Source organism: Gymnoscopelus microlampas (assembly GCF_963454915.1).
Source record: "Gymnoscopelus microlampas genome assembly, chromosome: 20".
NCBI classification, from domain to species: domain Eukaryota; kingdom Metazoa; phylum Chordata; class Actinopteri; order Myctophiformes; family Myctophidae; genus Gymnoscopelus; species Gymnoscopelus microlampas.
The window spans coordinates 6,957,183-6,974,925 of NC_139957.1; the positions used below are offsets into that span (position 1 = coordinate 6,957,183).

The 17,743-nt window shown below is 39.7% G+C and overlaps 4 protein-coding genes across 5 annotated transcripts in view; 2 read left to right on the forward strand and 2 right to left on the reverse strand.

Annotated features, from left to right (window-relative positions):
• Positions 1-14,768, reverse strand: part of LOC311035575 (C-type lectin domain family 4 member A-like) — a 41,140-nt gene extending 26,372 nt beyond the window's left edge. The window contains exon 1 of the mRNA XM_084043851.1: positions 14,695-14,768. Coding sequence (XP_083899977.1) covers positions 14,695-14,739 — 45 coding nt within the window. The 5' untranslated portion in view covers positions 14,740-14,768. The remainder of the gene's footprint in view (positions 1-14,694) is intronic.
• The window catches only part of LOC311035573 (phospholipid-transporting ATPase IA-like), a 212,174-nt gene that overhangs the window by 58,418 nt on the left and 136,013 nt on the right, over positions 1-17,743 (forward strand). The window lies entirely within an intron of this gene.
• On the reverse strand, positions 594-14,722 carry LOC311035576 (CD209 antigen-like protein C). Its single transcript, XM_084043852.1, has 7 exons — positions 14,540-14,722; positions 12,986-13,087; positions 12,455-12,523; positions 11,930-12,063; positions 11,622-11,719; positions 11,155-11,331; positions 594-850 (listed from the first exon to the last, which is right to left on the reverse strand). Exons 1-6 carry the CDS (start codon positions 14,685-14,687, stop codon positions 11,190-11,192), a joined length of 693 nt encoding a protein of 230 aa, XP_083899978.1. The 5' UTR covers positions 14,688-14,722; the 3' UTR covers positions 594-850; positions 11,155-11,189.
• LOC311036221 (small ribosomal subunit protein eS28-like) lies at positions 16,784-16,998 on the forward strand (the record flags this gene model as incomplete). Its single annotated transcript, XM_084044777.1, has 1 exon — positions 16,784-16,998. The coding sequence occupies exon 1, from the start codon at positions 16,789-16,791 to the stop codon at positions 16,996-16,998; it is 210 nt and encodes a 69-aa protein (XP_083900903.1). The 5' UTR covers positions 16,784-16,788.

Below are 17,743 nucleotides of genomic sequence, written 5' to 3' on the forward strand. Positions count from 1 at the left end.
CATTATGATGTCAGATCAACACAGTTATGATCATGAGCTTGATTAGGATAAATAATATTCTGGGTCGGATAGATGAGTGTTTACGCTTAAACCCACTTAAACCCCAGCATCTCTACTGGGAGAGCTTTCGCAGAAAATAGCAGACATGTTGTGAGCTTGTCGATCGGCTATTTTCAGCAAAGGCTTTCCCCACATTAACAGAAAACAGAAAATACACTAGTATAGAGCCTCGAGGGACTCCAGTCAACCATGTAATGGTTTAAGTGGTTAAATGCCTTGCAGCGGGCCGGGATTAAATTCCTGTCTGGCTGGACCATTTGCTGCATGTCACTCCCCTACTCTCTCTCCACTGCCTTGGTCTTGACTATATTAACTATTTTTGAATAAGCAACATATAAATAGATAAAGTGGTTAAAATGATTGTGATGCTATGTTAACTACTTTTGTTGGGGACCCCCTGGAACCCTCCCAAGGACCCCTGGGGATCCCTGGACCCCACTTTGAAAACCAATGCAAGACATAATAAACAAACCTAAACATTTATTTTGATTTCATGGGATCTTTAAGTACCCACAGCAAAGTAGCATACAACCACCACACAACCCACAACCACATCACTGAGGACATCATTACATCTGGACCCCTGAACTATATGAACATGGTTTTAAAATGGAACAGATCACATTCATGTTATTCACAGTCTCACTATATAGGCTCCCCTTTAACTAAATAATGAAAACATGAATATCACTTGTGTATACTGGGTAGAAAAATACAAGGCAGACAAAGCAAAGCAAATACATAAACTATCACATGTGAACACAGCGATCATGTAGCTGTATCAACACACCTGTTAACCAATACATTGTAAAAAATTATGATTTCACTTCAGAACTCTTTCACAGATCCAATGATTCTTCTCAGAACACGATCTATCGTACCATCCTTTAGTAGCTCTAGAACTATCAGCCACTAACGCGATGCAATGATCGGCAGGGTTATCAGGGTTTTTACCGGCCCAGTACCTGTAAAAGTAGGAACATTTAAGTCATTACAATAGCTTTACAAGGATGGGTTTTCAATATAAAAATTACAGCATATTATAGATATTAGATACAAATCCACTGGATATTGAATTAGACAACAGGTATAATTGTCTTAGTGACAGTGTATTTTATTATAATATTTAATACCATTTAGAAAAAAAGTAGTTAAGATGAAATATGTAAAATGTAATTAAAATCTTAGTTGGAATGAAGAAGGAAAAAAAATGAAGGTACAGTCTTACGTTGGTGTGGTCAGTGGTTTTCCATCTACCCATGTCCAGATTCCTTTTTCCGCTTCATCAGTCAAACCCAGCCACACTGACTTGTTGAAACTGATAACAAAGTCCTGGACATAATACAAGCTGCTGGTTACTGGAGTACAGACAATAGCTAGGTTACAACACACAAACACACAAACACACACACACACACACACACACACACACACACACACACACACACACACACACACACACACACACACACACACACACACACACACACACACACACACACACACACACACACACCTACACACTTACACACACACACTTACACACACCTACATACACACACACACACACACACACACACACACACACACACACACACACACACACACACACACACACACACACACACACACACACACACACACACACACACACACACACACACCTGTTCTTCTTGGCTGTTTATGACCATCAGGTCTGATTGATTGCCTCTACAGTATTGTCTGCTTTCATGCCAGGTTTTCTTTTCAGTAGAGATGTAATAACCTCTAACAACTATCTTCCATCCAGATAATTCTAACAACAAAATGATAAAGTTAGCTAATGTTTTTTTTTCTTCTTTCATTCACGCAGATTAATGATGAAAATGTAAAAACAATGAAGAAAAAGTGTAATGTGTCACTGACCACAAATAGTCCCATTCAAGTCATTGTGCTCTTTTACGTTGTTATAACTGGAGTTGTCATTTGTAGATTTTGTACCTAATCAGACGAGAGAGAGAGAGTGAGAGAGAGAGAGAGTGTGTATGTGTTAGGAAGCCACCATCCTGCAGTTGGCTCTCGCTTGACTCTGCAAACAGCATGATAATCTGTCTCCTATACCCTGCCAGAGGCACATTCTAAAATAGCACGAGTGTGTACGCTGTGGTGTAAGGCTGCTGTAGCATGTCTGTGGTTTGGTGTGCTGCTGATTAGTGGGGTAAAGTAACTAAGTACATTTACTCAAGTACTGTACTTGAGTACAATAAATGACACAGATGCTTTCCTGGTTTTAATGGGTTAAATTAGAATCAACAAACCGATGAGCTTTACTGTACATACAACTTTGTTCTGTACATTTTCATTTGACAATCAGACAAAAAGTATCCTGTTTGGGGGAAACAGGTATACATATAAAGATACTGTTTATAGAGTGATACTCACAGTGTATGACCAGGACAATGATGACAACCGATAGGAGAAGACACAGCAGCCCCAGACACATTGCAGCAGCTTTGTAAAGGTTGTTCTTTGACTCATCAGAGCCTGAAAAACATACAACAGACCTATGAGGTTACTTCAGAGCGTTTAAAGCTTAAAATAGGTTACACCTTTTAACAAGTTATAATGCGTGATGACAGATAACAAGTAATGTATGTTTTCAGCACCATTAACCTGAGGGGTTAAAAACCTTGCCCAATTATGAAAATGACAGACACGTTCTGCCTTAGGTCATTACCAGGACTTTCTCCTTGTGAGATGAGAAAAGCCTGGGAACGAGGCTTTTCGCCCAGAGGGCACCTTCCTAGTAATAATAATAAGAATGAATAGTGAAGATAACATTTTAATAGTGAGCATAACGTTAATAGAATAGAATAGTCCCCATCCTAGGGATGTTTTTTTTGTCACTGTACATGTGCACATGCATTTACCCATCCTATAGCTTCTAGGAGCAGTGCGCACACACACACACACACACACACACACACACACACACACACACACACACACACACACACACACACACACACACACACACACACACACACACACACACACACACACACACACACACACACTTACCCACATCGTCACCTTGCTAAACTAATGGCCTAAGTAATTCTTTTAGGTTTTTCAGAAAAAGAAAAAAGTTAACTGATCCAAAACAAAACTATATATTTATTAATCATTTCACCCAAAACGTTTATAACAAATTATGACTATTAACATAAAAATAACACTGTCTGTCAGTTATGTAACAAAAAAAGATTTAAATAGAATTATATAGGATTAAACCTGACTTAGGCCAAATGATTTGGGCCTAAGTCACACTAGGGAGATTATAGGGCCATTATACTGAAAGGGGAGGGAACAGCATGATCCTTTTCAATTAGGAGATAGGAGATTTTACCAGAGGTAGCCAGTGTCATGAGAAGCTGACTTAGGCAAAAATATAATTTACCTCAAAAAATTATTTAGGACATTAACTTAGCAAGGTGACGACATGTAGCAGCCTCGCCTCACTCACAGTGTTGCTCTCGGCTCTCCTCACTTGACTTTAGATGACGAACACACAGAGCCTCTATTTTGTGTTTACGTGAACAATGGCTGGTTCTCACACTTTTTTCTCACACTTTTTTATCGTGCCAACGACCCCCAAAATGATATGTATTTGGCCGCCGACCCCCCTCTGAAAATGTTTTGTGCCAGGGACCACCAGAATAGAAGATTTGTGTAAAAAAAATAATCTTTCCCGGTTTTAATGTATTAAGTCAAATAAATCCCACTGTCCCTTTGGTGTGGAAGCATTATTTAATTTCATTTCATTTAATTTAATTTTGCTTAGCACATGGTAGTGTATCACAGTACAATACAATTCCTGTCAGAGGATAATAGTTAATGGGCGAAAAGGAGCAGGAAAAAAAAAAATCTTATACTGTAAATACCTGCCCCCTATTCAACTTAAAAAAGTATACTTGATCGGCGCATACAACCAGTACTTGCACAAAAATGCAAATTAAAACAAAATCAAAGCAAAAACAAATAAAACAAAAACGAGCAACAAAAAACAATTAAACAAGTACAAAAAAAGATAACTCCATAGTCAAATTCTATCCTATTCGTCGTTTTCATATTGTCTAATTATTTTATTTTTTATAAAAAAAAATGAATTGATTAATATTTGAACGATTATGAAGCAAACATTAATTGCTGCACAAGTCAAGTGATTTGAACATCACTATATCAATTACATACACTACAGTACTAGTTGACAATTATTATATTTTTTTATAAACTCTCATTACGTTTGTCTGCAAATATGTTTGTTTTTGGCAGCATTCACAGTTCATGTTACCTTGAAATTGTTTTTTATATAGACACTTATCCTCTTGCGTAAAATCTATAGATGTATTAACCCGTTAAATCTGTGAAAGGATCTGTGTAATTCTAGATTTTAGCTATAGCACATTGGTTGGCTATTCAAAAATAGCAGATATACAATCTCCGCGCGTCACTTCGTGCCACACCATGAGCTTGTAGATCTGCTAGTTTTGAAAAATCGTGAAAATGTGTGCAAATATTTGAATTTACAGTACATATTTCTGAAAGCAAACATTCTTAACTCAAATCTTTGCTTCTGGGGGTTCCTGGAACACAATATTTTGAGATGGGGTCCGCGGCCAAATCATTTTGGGGGTCCTTAACATGAAAAAGTTTGAGCACCGCTGATATAGCAACATACTGTATGTTTTTCAGAAAACTGTTAGATTTAGAAGACATTTTTAGAATCGGACTCAATAAATAACATTTATTTTACCCCCACTCTGCTCTCGTGCTGGGTTCTTCTGTACAGCATCCTGCTGTGTCCCAGGGTCAGGGTCAAGGTCGCCTGCACTGACATAGATATCTACTGTCCTCTCCTCCCGCTCTCCCCTGTCTTCCATCTCTCCTCTCTCCTCCGTGTCCTGCTCCCTCTCTCCTCGGTCATATCTCACCGTTGTCAGGTCTGGTGTGGCATATACGTGTACGTCCTCACTCATTCTTGTTCATCTTCAAACTACATTTGTTGTATTAATTGTTGGAGAACAGAACTCGCAAAAGAGGAGGGCTAACACGCTAAAAGCGAAACCAAATAAGTACAATTTTTGGGTGTTACGTGCATGAAATGGATGTATACAGACGTACAGGGGTGTATGTTCTGAAAGCACACTTCACACCCACAGGTTTCAGAAACGCTGATACTCTAGAGTTTAGACTGTTTCCTTCTGCTGCTGTGCGTTATTAAAAGCTTATTTGAGAGTTCTGACAAGTTTTTGCTATTGTTGTGCCTTGTGTTGACACCCATCATACTCTGAAGACTTTTGAATTGACCTAACCTATAGTGTTTGTATTGAATTGGTTGTATAGTGGTGGTTCTTATTTCTCAACCTTTTCAGGCCGCAACCCCCCAAAATAATCATAGTTGAAGAAAGAAAAAGAGACAAGAGTCTCCTTTGTGTCTCCTTCCGGAACCGCTGCCGGTCATCAAATTATTGTCTTAGGATTGCCACAAAAACTAAAAGATATCCATGAATTCAAGTCTCCGTGACAAATCGATAGGAAAAAAATATTTTTTTTGGGGTGAACTATCCCTTTAAAAGTCCTTAAATTGTCACTTCACTGTCATCTGGGGACCCCCCAAAATCATGTAGGGTCCCGAGCCACAGGTTGAGAACCACTGGTATAGTGGTTCGGTAATAGATAAAATATGTTGGCATAAAAAGGGCACTTTCTCCTATGAATGCAACCGGGCAGGTGCCTGGGCACTGGTTGGCCCCTGTGTGTGTGCCTGCATGACAGCCCATTCTTAACTGCTTTAAGGAGGTTAGATATAATGGAGCAAACATCACATTGTGAGCAAATGTCACAGCAAATGCTCACCACTCGGCTGTGGTGAACGTTTCCTCAGCAATGAGCTCGTGAATTCACAGCTACTGACTGTGCATGATGACAATGTCTTTTCCTTTTGTCCTGGTTTGTTTTTGTTCTTGACAGATCGTTCATGTGCCTGATTGCACGGGGAAAGAAGCTTTTAGCAGTCTGTTGCCAGTGTTTCTGAGACTGCATAGCCGTTTCCCGTGCGGCAACATCTGAAAGATAGTATAGGTGTTCCACTCTGGAGGGATTTCTGTGAATGATAGCTACCCAGGACTAACCTCGTTCCTAGGCTTGTCTCATCTCATGTCACGAGGAAAAGCCTGGTAATGAGCTTAGGCAGAACGTGTCTGAAGGGCCGGACTAGCATTTGTTGTATGTACTTTTTGTCTTGCTTTTTTTCTACAATCGCAACACAGATTTCATGCACTCTGGGAATGTAAACAGATTCTGCATGACATCAACATAACTTCCTTGGGCTGTAATTCCTGTACTTCCGCTTAGGCACTTACCTTAACCATCATCGGCTGTCAGTAGGCTTTCGACCAGCATTTCGCTTAATTTAAACAATAATAATAATAATTTCTATGGGCTGAAGCCGAAGCTTATTTTGCCCACCTTATCAGCATTTATACATTATCATAGTAGCATAAAGAAAATGTTAGCGCAAACAAATATTACATTACATTTCAGAACAGACGAAACAAAAAGAAACAACATTTCGGTTTACATTAGCTTTTCAGACGTAAACAGTAGGAGAGAGAGAGAGAGGGACAGACAGTGTAGGAGAGGCAGACAGTAGGACAGCTGAGAGGGAGACAGTGTAGGAGAATCAGACAGTAGGACAGCTGAGAGAGACGTGCAGTAGGACAGCTGTGAGAGACAGACAGTAGGACAGCTGAGAGTGAGACAGTGTAGGAGAGACAGACAGTGGGATAGTTGAGAGGGAGACAGTGTAGGAGAGACAGACAGTAGTACAGCTGAGAGACAGACAGTAGTACAGCTGAGAGGGAGATCGTGTAGGAGAGACAGACAGTAGGACAGCTGAGAGACAGATAGTGTAGGAGAGACAGACAGTAGGACAGCTGAGAGGGAGACAGTAGTACAGCTGAGAGGGAGACAGGGTATCCCCCTCTAATAATCTTACAGTTTTTGTCACCTTTTCTTGGCTTTGAACTCATTTTTGCTGTGTATTCTTAATTTAACATTACACATGTAGCATTATGGTCTATGTAAAAGCACCTGATACAGAATGCCACAAACCATGTTTGGGTCAAACTGAACTGAGAGAATTATTTCTGTGTTGCAGACACAGTGTCATGGAATGGAAGGACATCAGATTACCTCCTGCTAGGGAACATGGTGTATACAGTAAGTACACTGTTTATACGCTCCGTTGATAAATGAGGGCCAGTGTACTCAGGTCCGAGTAGAGTTCATGGATGACAGCAACCGCTCCATCATCAGGAACATGAAGGGCCCAGTTAGAGTGGGAGATGAAACGGGTGTTTGTTCAAAAAATATATATAATAATAATTCTTGGATAAATTGATGAGTAACCACTCAAACCTGTATGGTGGCGTGCTAAAACAGCCAAAATTGCAGATCTACAAGCTGACAGTTGAGCCTTACTGTTTACCCTACTGGTTCTCTGTGGTCCACCTAAATGACTGATAGTTAGGAACCAAATGGACTCTTGTGGGTCTGTAACTCAGTGTGTACTCTCAAGAGTTAAATTAACACTGAGGTCCCACAGACAAAGTGGGTGTTTGTGGCCTAATGCATTTCAAACTGGGGATCCTTGAAATGAAAAAGATTTGAGGATGAGGAACAGCCTTTTTTTTAAAGCCTGTTGCCTTTGTTTCTCTCTGTCACCTCTTTCTGTTTCTGCAGGTCTGAACTGCAGACTCTCAGCATCTGACCGTCAAAAACTAAACTCTCACACTCCTCCCAAGGCAGTTCTCCCCTGGCTTGCATGACTGCTATAGCTTAGCTCTGGTAGGAAATACGCATCATGTGGTCTGACCTCGGAAGCTCTCTCACATCTGACAAAAGATGAGACGGCGCTACATGTGCGTGCACAGACACACACGCTATATACTTCTAGTACAAAACATTTTTTTCTCTCTTCGTTTCCTTTTTTTTTTTTTTTTTTTACATGTTTTGACAATATAATGACATGCCCAAAATAGGTAATGATTCTGAGCAAAAATGGACTACCTCCAAACAGACTGTGATCTTTGGTGCCACCGACACCCATAGACCAGGAGTGGCAACTGCAGGTGGGTGACACTGGTGGCATATTATGCCAGGAGTCTCATCAGCAGACACTTGGCTGCATGATGCCAGTATGATGCCAGTGGCACTTGCAGATGCCACTCCTGGCCTGTGGGAAGCCAACAACACCTGCAGAAGCATTATTATGCCATTTCATGATACCTTCATGCTTAATGTCCCATTCATTTTGATAGAACCATTATCCAAACTACTGGAATTAAACATGTCCGATTGGACCTTGTGAAGCAAACGTCTTGAAACCAATTCTTAATGTAAGCAGTACACAAAAGGGCCATGAAAGCCTAGGCTGATTTTGTAGTTTATTTTCCAGTTCAGGTTAAAAACATGGCAGATTTACAGCTGTGCCAAAGAAATTAATAATGGGTGTGTTAGATTTTCATAGGTGTGCTCAACAATGTGCAAGTAAGATAGATTAGTATTAGTATTGACACGCCTCAAAATCATCAACACACCCATTATTAATTTGATTAGCTGCAGCTGTGTTGCTTACATCACTGTGTATATAAGCTCAGTGTTATGCAGCCTGCCATGTTTTTTACCCTGCAGTATAGTTTTTAACCTGAAGTGGAAAACAAAATCAGCCTAGGGTTTCATGCAACTAGCAAGTTGTAACGTTTTGAGGATAATAAAAAGAAACAGCCCTAGCCATTGCTTTGCAAACAGATAAAGACCCCCTCCCTGCCTACTAGAAATACCTTAGGGCATCTTGTTGTTGTTAGGGTATTTGCTACAGTACATTTGCACATACTGTAGAATCTGTCATCCGCTTTGAAGGCTTGAAAACATTTGCTAATTCAGAAGAAATGTGCTAAAAAAATATGATAAATTGATCATTACTAGAGTGTTTGTTCAGTAACAGGGGTCTCCCCATCTCTCCAACTCTTTAGAAAATACATTGTCGAATCAGGAGAGAGTACCCATTTATCAGCTTCAATTTGATAGTGTTCCAGTTTCTATTTTGTCTGCTCTTTTATTTCACTTCCAGTTTCACTTAAGTTGTTTATCCTGTATCCTATATGAGTTCTCTGTCCTGATTGGATAAAATTGATTGATTAACCACTTAAAGCCTATATCTATACCCGACACATTGTGAGCTTGTAGATCTGCTATTTTCACTTGATGTTCACCCTCAGAATAGGGACGCTAGGTTTCATGTGGTTAAAACCCATGCATGTGTTCCTTCTGTGCAGGTGTTTGGGGCCCACTGTCTGAACGGCCTGCTCCACTCCATCATTCTCTTCTGGCTCCCCCTGCTGGACTTCAAGCACGGTACACTCAGCATTGTGAATGGGAATGTGTTTTTCATTGTCTCTGCCATTATCTCTGACATAAAAGCATCAGCCTGTATGAATGATGGCATCACCAAGAAATAGTTTGATGGGAAATATTTGCTGACACGTTTTCAGATCACTCAGTAAAGTCCTGAGTGCTAATTTAACCTACAAATGGAACCAAATGTGGTCCATTAGTCCTAATATATATATATATTGGATGCACATTGTAACCCTATCTCAGATACAGTAGGCCTGGCCTAATTGTAGATCAGTGGTATACCTAGTGTTTAGCTTTTCCAAAGTCAATCAAATATAATTGCAATGTTTCAGATCAAAAGATTGCCTTCTGTTACAGAATGTAATCATAATGGCTTGTCCCTTACATAAATGATATAAATGATCATGAGCTCGATTAAGATGAATTATATTCTGGGATGACCGGATAGATGAGTGGTTAGGCGTACCACATGGGTTTAACCACTTAAACCCCAGCATCTGTTTTGTGAGGAAAGCTTTCGCAGAAGATTGCAGACGCGTTGAGAGCATGTCGATTTTCTGCGAAAGCTCTCCTCACATTAACAGAAAACAGAGAAGACATAAGTATAGATAGAGCCCTGAGGGACTCCGGTCAACCATATAGGGTTTAAGTGGTTAAATGCTTTACAGCGAGCCTGGGATTAAATTGCTGCATGTCACTCCCCTACTCTCTCTCCACTGCATCTATCAAATAAGGGCCCCTAAATGAATATATATTTGACCGCGGACCCCCATCCAAAAATGTCACTTAGTGCCAAGCTGCAAGCTTGTAGATCTGCTATCTTTGAATAGCCAACATATAAATGGATAGAGTGGTTAAAATGATTGTCATGCTATGTTAACTACTTTTGCTGGGGACCCCCAGGAACCCCCCCTCCAGGACCCCACTTTGAGAACCAATGCACTACAAGACATACAGTATGTAATCAACAAACCTAAACATTTATTTTTATGTTGTAGGATCTTTAAGTACTCACAGCAAAGTAGCATACAACCAACACACAACACACAACCACATCATGTCATTGTGGACATCATTACATCTGGACCCCTGAACTATATGAACATGGTTTTAAAATGGAACAGATCAGATCCATGTTATTCACAGTCATACTATATTATTGCGATGAACTAGTTTGTAGAACTGTTTGTATCGAACGAGTTTGTAGGACTGTTCGTATGGGTGGATAGCTGTCTTGTGGCAGCTCGAGTAATCAAGGCTGGTAAGCGAGTCAGAAGGTTGGGTAAATGGTTTGTAAGGCCTTTTACTCTTTCTTTGTTAGTTACACTTATTAGTTACTTAACTGAAGTATCTCTGATCTGGCTTATCCGGCGTTGACTCAACCTTATATAGCAACAGAATGTACTCGCTAAGGACGATCCTAGAGCATAGCCGTTTCATTTATCATCCATATATTGATATTAGGGGAGGCTCCTGTATAAGGGGAGCCTTCGCAACAATATAGACTCCCTTTAACTAAATAATACAACGTCTACAGTGCATACTTGGTAGAAAAATACAAGGCAGACAAAGCAAACACATAAACTATCACATGTGAACACCTGTAGCCATCATGTAGCTGTACCAACACACCTGTTAACTAATACGTTGTGAAGATGATGATTTCACTACAGAACTCTTTCACAGATCCAATGATACGTGTGAGAACAAGGTCTGTCGTACCATCCTCCTGTAGGTCTAGAACCATCAGCCACTAACACCACCGCGGCACATGTTTCAAACATATCAGGCTCACCAGGGCCCCAGTATCTGTAGAAGTAGGAGCATTTAATTCATTACAATAGCTTTACAAGTATGGGTTTTCAACATAAAATGTATTTTTAATCATGACCTCAAATTACGGTATATTCTAGATATTAGATAAAATCCACTGGATATTGAAATAGACAACAGGTATAATTGTCTTAGTGACAGTGTAGTTTGTGTTTTATTATAATGTTTAATACCATTTAGAAAAAATAAGTAAAGATGAAATATGTCAAATGTAATTCAAACGTTAATTGAAATGAAGAAGGAAAAAAAATAAGGTAAATTCTTACGTTGGTGTGGTCAGAGGAGTTCCATCTACCCATTTCAAGTTTCCTCCTTCCCTCTTCAAACCCAGCCACACTGACTTGTTAAAACTCCTAACAAAGTCCTGGACATAATAAAAGCTGCTGGTTACTGAAGTACAGACAAATAGCTAGGTTACAACACGCAAACACGCGCGCACACACACACACACACACACACACACACACACACACACACACACACACACACACACACACACACACACACACACACACACACACACACACACACACACACACACACACACACACACACACACACACACACACCATACCTGTTTTTCTTTGCTGTTTATGACCATCAGGTCTGTTTGTTTGTCTCTACAGTATTGTCTGCTAGCATTCCAGGTTTTCTTTTCAGTAGAGATGTAATAAAGACCTCTGCCAAATATCATCCATCCAGATAATTCTAACAACAAAACAACAAAGTTAACAAATGTTTCTTTCATTCACGCAGATTAATGATTAATGATGAAAATGTAATAACAATGAAGAAAAACTGTGGAGTCTCACTGACCAGAAAGAATCCTCTTAAACTCATCATGCTCTTCAGTTAGTTTCTTATAACTGGACTCATTTGTACCTAAACAGACATAAGAACAGTTGAGAGAGAGGGGGGGGGTCTTTTTAATCATTCTTTCTAATCACTAGAAATCAACAAACTGATGAGCTTTACATACAACTTTGTTCTGATAGTAAGTTTTAACAAATGTCTTTATTTTCTTTCATTATTCACGCAGATGACTGATTAATGATGAAAATGTACTAACAATGAAGAAAAACTGTGATGTCTCACTGACCACAAATAGTCCTCTTCAACTCAGCATTCTCTTCAGTTAGTTTGTTATAACTGGGCTTGTCATTTGTACCTAAACAGACATAAGAATAGTTGAGAGAGAGAGAGAGAGAGAGAGAGAGAGAGAGAGAGGGGGGGGGTGTTTTTAATCACTTCAAAATTAGAAATCAACAAACTGATGAGCTTTACATACAACTTTGTTCTGATAGTACATTTTTGAGCGGTGTAGCCGCTCCTATAAGTGGGGTTGGGACCCATGACCCATCCGTCGTGAACATTTGTCTTTCGCTGTACTGTGATTGGCTGATAAGTATTCAGACCACTCTGTGTTTGGCTAGTGAGACGGATGATGAAATTCATAACCTATAAATAGCACCACTCACTTAAAAAAAAAAAAAAAAATCAAGTGAGCTTCCATCACTGTGATGACCTTAAATAACACCGCTCACTTCACACTGGGTGTGATTTTTATTTGACAATTAGACAAAATATCCTGTTTTGGGGAAACGGGTATGTATACTAGAGTGATACTCACAGCGTATGACCAGGACAATGATGACAACCAATAGGAGAAGACACAGCAGCCCCAGACACTCTGCAGCAGCTTTGTAAAGATAGTTCTTTGACCCATCAGAGCCTGAGAAACAAATGACGAAACTATGAGGTTATTTCAGAGCATTTCAAGTTTAAAGTAGGTTACACCTTTTAACAAGATGCTTGATGACAGATAACAAGTAATGCACTGTTTGTTTTCAGCACCATTGGCTTGACGGGTTAAAACCTGCCCAAATATGGAAATGACAGACACGTTCTGCCTTAGCTCATTGCCAGGCTTTTCTCCTCGTGAGATGAGAAAAGCCTGGGAACGAGGCTTTCGCCCAGAGGGCAACTTCCTACTAATAATAATAATAATAATAATAAAGGACAAATAGTGAAGATAACATTTTAATAGTGAGCATAACTCTAATGTGCCACAAACACACCCACACACGCACGCACGCACATTTATCCACATGTAGCAGCCCCGCCTCACTCACAGTGTTGCTTTCAGCTCAGCTCACTTGAATTTAGATGTCAAACTCACTGGGGGCCCTATCTTGCGCGGCGCTGTATGCCTTATGCCTAATCTTATTAGGCATTTTGTATTTACTTGAAATAAAAAATATACTTTATATACTTGAAAAAATAATGAAAATAGCTGTAATACAAGCTCACAATGCGTCGATGTAGATCGACTTTTTTCACTATTTAAAAAAAATATATATATATTATAAATAATAACAATATTAAAAAAAAGCCTACTAAGATTAGGCATAAGGCGTCATGCAAGATAGGGCCCAGAGCCTCTATTTTGTGTTTAGGTTTGTGTTTACGTGAACCGAATTCTATTCGGATTGGTTGATAATTCAACAATACGTTCCTTAAGTAAAATAAATCCCACTGTCCCTTTGGTGTGGGAGCATTATGAAGCAAACATTAACTGCAGCATAAGTCAAGTGATTTGCACATCACTATGTAAATTACATACAGTACTAGTTGACAATTTTTATATTTTTGCGTAAACTCTCACATTACGTTTGCCTGCAAATATGATAATTTTTTGGCAGCATTCACAATTCATGTTACCTTGAAATAGTTTTTTTTTTTTTTAGAATAAGAGTATGGACACTTATCCAGAACCCCTCTTGCTAACATCTTTAGATGTAATAACCCATTAAAACCGGGAAAGCATCTGTGTCATTTTAGATTTTAGCTATGTATAGCACATTGGTTGACTATTCAAAAATAGCAGATATACAAGCTCATAGCACGTCACCTTGTGCCACTCTATGAGCTTGTAGATACATATTTTTAAAGCAAACATTTTTAACTCAAATCTTTGCTTCTGGGGGTCCCTGGAACAAAATATTTTGAGATGGGGGTCCACGGCCAAATGCAAATCATTTTGGGGGTCCTTGACATGAAAAAGTTTGAGCACCACTGATATAGCAACATATGTTTTTCAGAAAACTGTTGGATTTAGAAGACATTTTTAGAATCGGTCCCGGGTCTTAATAGGTTGACCTAATCATTGTAACATTTATTTTACCTCCACGCTGCTCTCGTGCTGTGTTCTGTACAACATCGTATTGTGTCCCCGGGTCAGGGTCAAGGTCGCCTGCAGTGACATGGATATCTACTGTCCTCTCCTCCTGCTCTCCCCTGTCTTCCATGTCTCCTCTCTCCTCCTCGGCCATCTCTCACATTCAGGTCTGGTATGGTATGGTATACGTGTACGTCCTCACTCATTCTTGTTCATCTTCAAACTACATTCATTGTATTAATTGTTGGAGAACAGAAGTCGCAAAAGAGGAGGGCTAACACGCTCTGAAACCACACTTCATACCCACAGGTTTCAGAAACGCTGATAGGGGTCTAGAGACTGTTTCCTTCTACTGCTGTGCGTTATTAAAGGTTTTTGCTATTGTTGTGTAGGCATGTAGGCATAAAAAGGGCTCTTTCTCCTATGAATGCAATCGGGCAGGTGCCTGGGCTCATATATGTGCACGTGCTACTATGGAAAATATTAATATCCAGTGTTGACAATTTATTGAAGAATATCTGAGCAGAAAAACAGCATGACAACGGCCAGGCCTCTGGGCCTGGCCAACAGCCCCGTCGGGTAGAAGCCTCCAGAGGTTCATCTTGGACACCTCTTATACACAGACTAGAGATGTTATCCTAAATGGTCATATTAGGATATTTGCTATACTAAGTGACAGTATAATATATAATAATGCTGACTGGTTAAGTTAAGAACGTCCATGTATGTGTATACTAAAACAGATTCTGCTGGCAGAGTGTATTAGTCCAGTCCATGGGGGGAGTCAGCTGTTGGATTGACAGCTGCAGTCAAAGAGCTATGGTTCAAATACAATTAAATATAGCAGAAATGATTTTGAACAGACTGGCATTCTAACATTTCTATTATAGTGCCTGCATGACAGCCCATCCTTAACTGCTTTAAGGAGGTTAGATATAATGCAGCAAACCTCACATTGTGAGCAAATGTCACAGGAAATGCTCACCACTCGGCTGTGGTGAACGTTTCCTCAGCAATGAGCTCGGTGAATTCACAGCTACTCTATGAATAGGACTGACTGTGAATGATGACAATGTTTTTTTGCATGTTTTCTTGCAGGTTAGAGGACATTAGGCCTATTTGCAGTGGTGGAAAGTAACTAAGTGCATTTATTCAAGTACCGTACTCAGAATCAGCTTTATTGTCACATCACAGGTTTACAAAAGTAAAAAAGTGGGTGAAATTAATTTTCGTCCATAGTTCCCATCGTATTGTTATTTCCATAGAAAAAAGAAAGGGAGGAAGAAGGATGGGGGTAGATCGAACAAGAGAACAAAAAAAAAAGTATTTACACATAGTACCTGAGATAAGTAAGATATAAGGTGCGTGAGCATAGCAGCAGATGTATACTGTGCATGATGGATGTTAGTTAAGGTGCTTGAAAAACACACAAAAAAAGACAAAAGTCAGTGCGTTGTACATGGGATTAAGGTCAAAATGTCAGTACATGTACTGTACGTTTACTGTGCATACTGTGCATACTGTACTTAAATACAATTTTACGGTACTTTTACTTTACTTCCAATTTTCAATAATTGTACTTATACTCCACTACAATTATTTGAAAACTTGAGTTACTAGTTACTTGGTAGATTTTGATTATTATTACAAAACCATTTCAGACCTACTTTGGCAATTTGAAAATAGCCAATCTACAAGCTTGTAGATCTGCTATTTTCAAAGGATTTTTATTCATTTTCCTTCTGCATAATGACAATAAGTAATTTTACTTTTGGTACTTTAAGTACATTTTGATTGAATTGTGTTTCTGTCGTTGAAAACTGGAGCATATGAATATGGCATTTTTGTTTGACTTTTAGGCTTCGTAATCAAAAATTACACAGGGCAGATAATTATGACAAATCATTTGAATATGCAATAAATGACTGGCATTTCATAAGTTTATACTTTCAAAAGTATAACATTCACTTTGTGGCGCGTTGTTAGATATTTGAAAATGTATTTTTCATCATGGAAAAAAATAAATGAAGATTTTGACGATTATGACAAAAATAATTGCGATGAGATGATTATGTAATGATTGTGACAGGCCTATCTGGACAGGGACAGAACTGGTGGCATCAGTTGGACGGGCTAGACGCTGGACAGGGGGCAGAAACCTCCTAATTTGGAGTCATATGTCATAGATACGTCATGATGACATGACATCACAGGCTAGTTAAGACCAGAGCCTCTTTCCGGTCCAAGCTGACAACATGGACGCCAGCCGAGTGCAACCGATCAAGCTCGCAAGAGTCACAAAGATAATTGGAAGAACTGGTTCCCAGGGACAGTGTACACAGGTCCGAGTAGAGTTCATGGATGACAGCAACCGCTCCATCATCAGGAACGTGAAGGGCCCAGTTAGAGTGGGGGATGTTCTGTCTCTCCTGGAGTCTGAGAGAGAGGCCAGGAAGCTGCGATAAGTGGGGCTGGGCAATGAACCGGAAATATCGAAAGAATAGACCGACTTAATCTTGCCCGTGTTGGTTAATCAAATAATGCCGAAACAGGTGTCTCAAAAAATAATTCTTGGCTAAATTGATGAGTAACCACTCAAACCTGTATGGTGGCGTGTTAAAACAGCCAAAATTGCCAATTCGCTTACTGTTTAACCTACTGGTTCTCTGGTCCATCTTAATGACTGATAGTTAGGAACCAAATGGACCCTTTTGGGTATGTAACTCAGTGTGTACTCTCAAGAGTTAAATTGACACTGAGGTCCCACAGGAAGAAAGTGGGTGTTTGTGGCCTAATGCATATCAAACTGGGGATCCTTGAAATGAAAAAGATTTGAGGAACAGCCTTTTTTTAAGCCTGTTGTCTGTGTTTGTCTCTGTCACCTCTTTCTGTTTCTGCAGGTCTGAACTGCAGACTCTCAGCATCTGACCGTCAAAAACTAAACTCTCACACTCCTCCCAAGGCAGTTCTCCCCTGGCTGGCATGACTGCTACAGCTTAGCTCTGGTAGGCAATATGCATCACGTGGTCTGACCTCGGAATTGCCCCCTCACATCCGACAAAAGCTGAGGCGGCGCAACATGTGCGTGCACAGACACACACGCTATATACTTCTAGTACAAATCATTTTTTTCTCCCTTCGTTTCCTCTTGTTTTTTTACATGTTTTGACAATATAATGACATGCCCAAAATAGGTAATGATTTTGTGCA

Excerpts from the sequence above, each read along its gene's own strand:
- LOC311035576 (XM_084043852.1), bottom strand. The coding sequence starts at position 14,687 with ATGGCCGAGGAGGAGAGAGGAGACATGGAAGACAGGGGAGAGCAGGAG. Across the intron at positions 13,088-14,539 it reads AGCACGAGAGCAGCGTGGAG|GCTCTGATGGGTCAAAGAAC; the intron begins GTAAAATAAATG and ends TTTGTTTCTCAG. Across the intron at positions 12,064-12,454 it reads GTTGAAGAGGACTATTTGTG|AATTATCTGGATGGATGATA; the intron begins GTCAGTGAGACA and ends TTTTGTTGTTAG.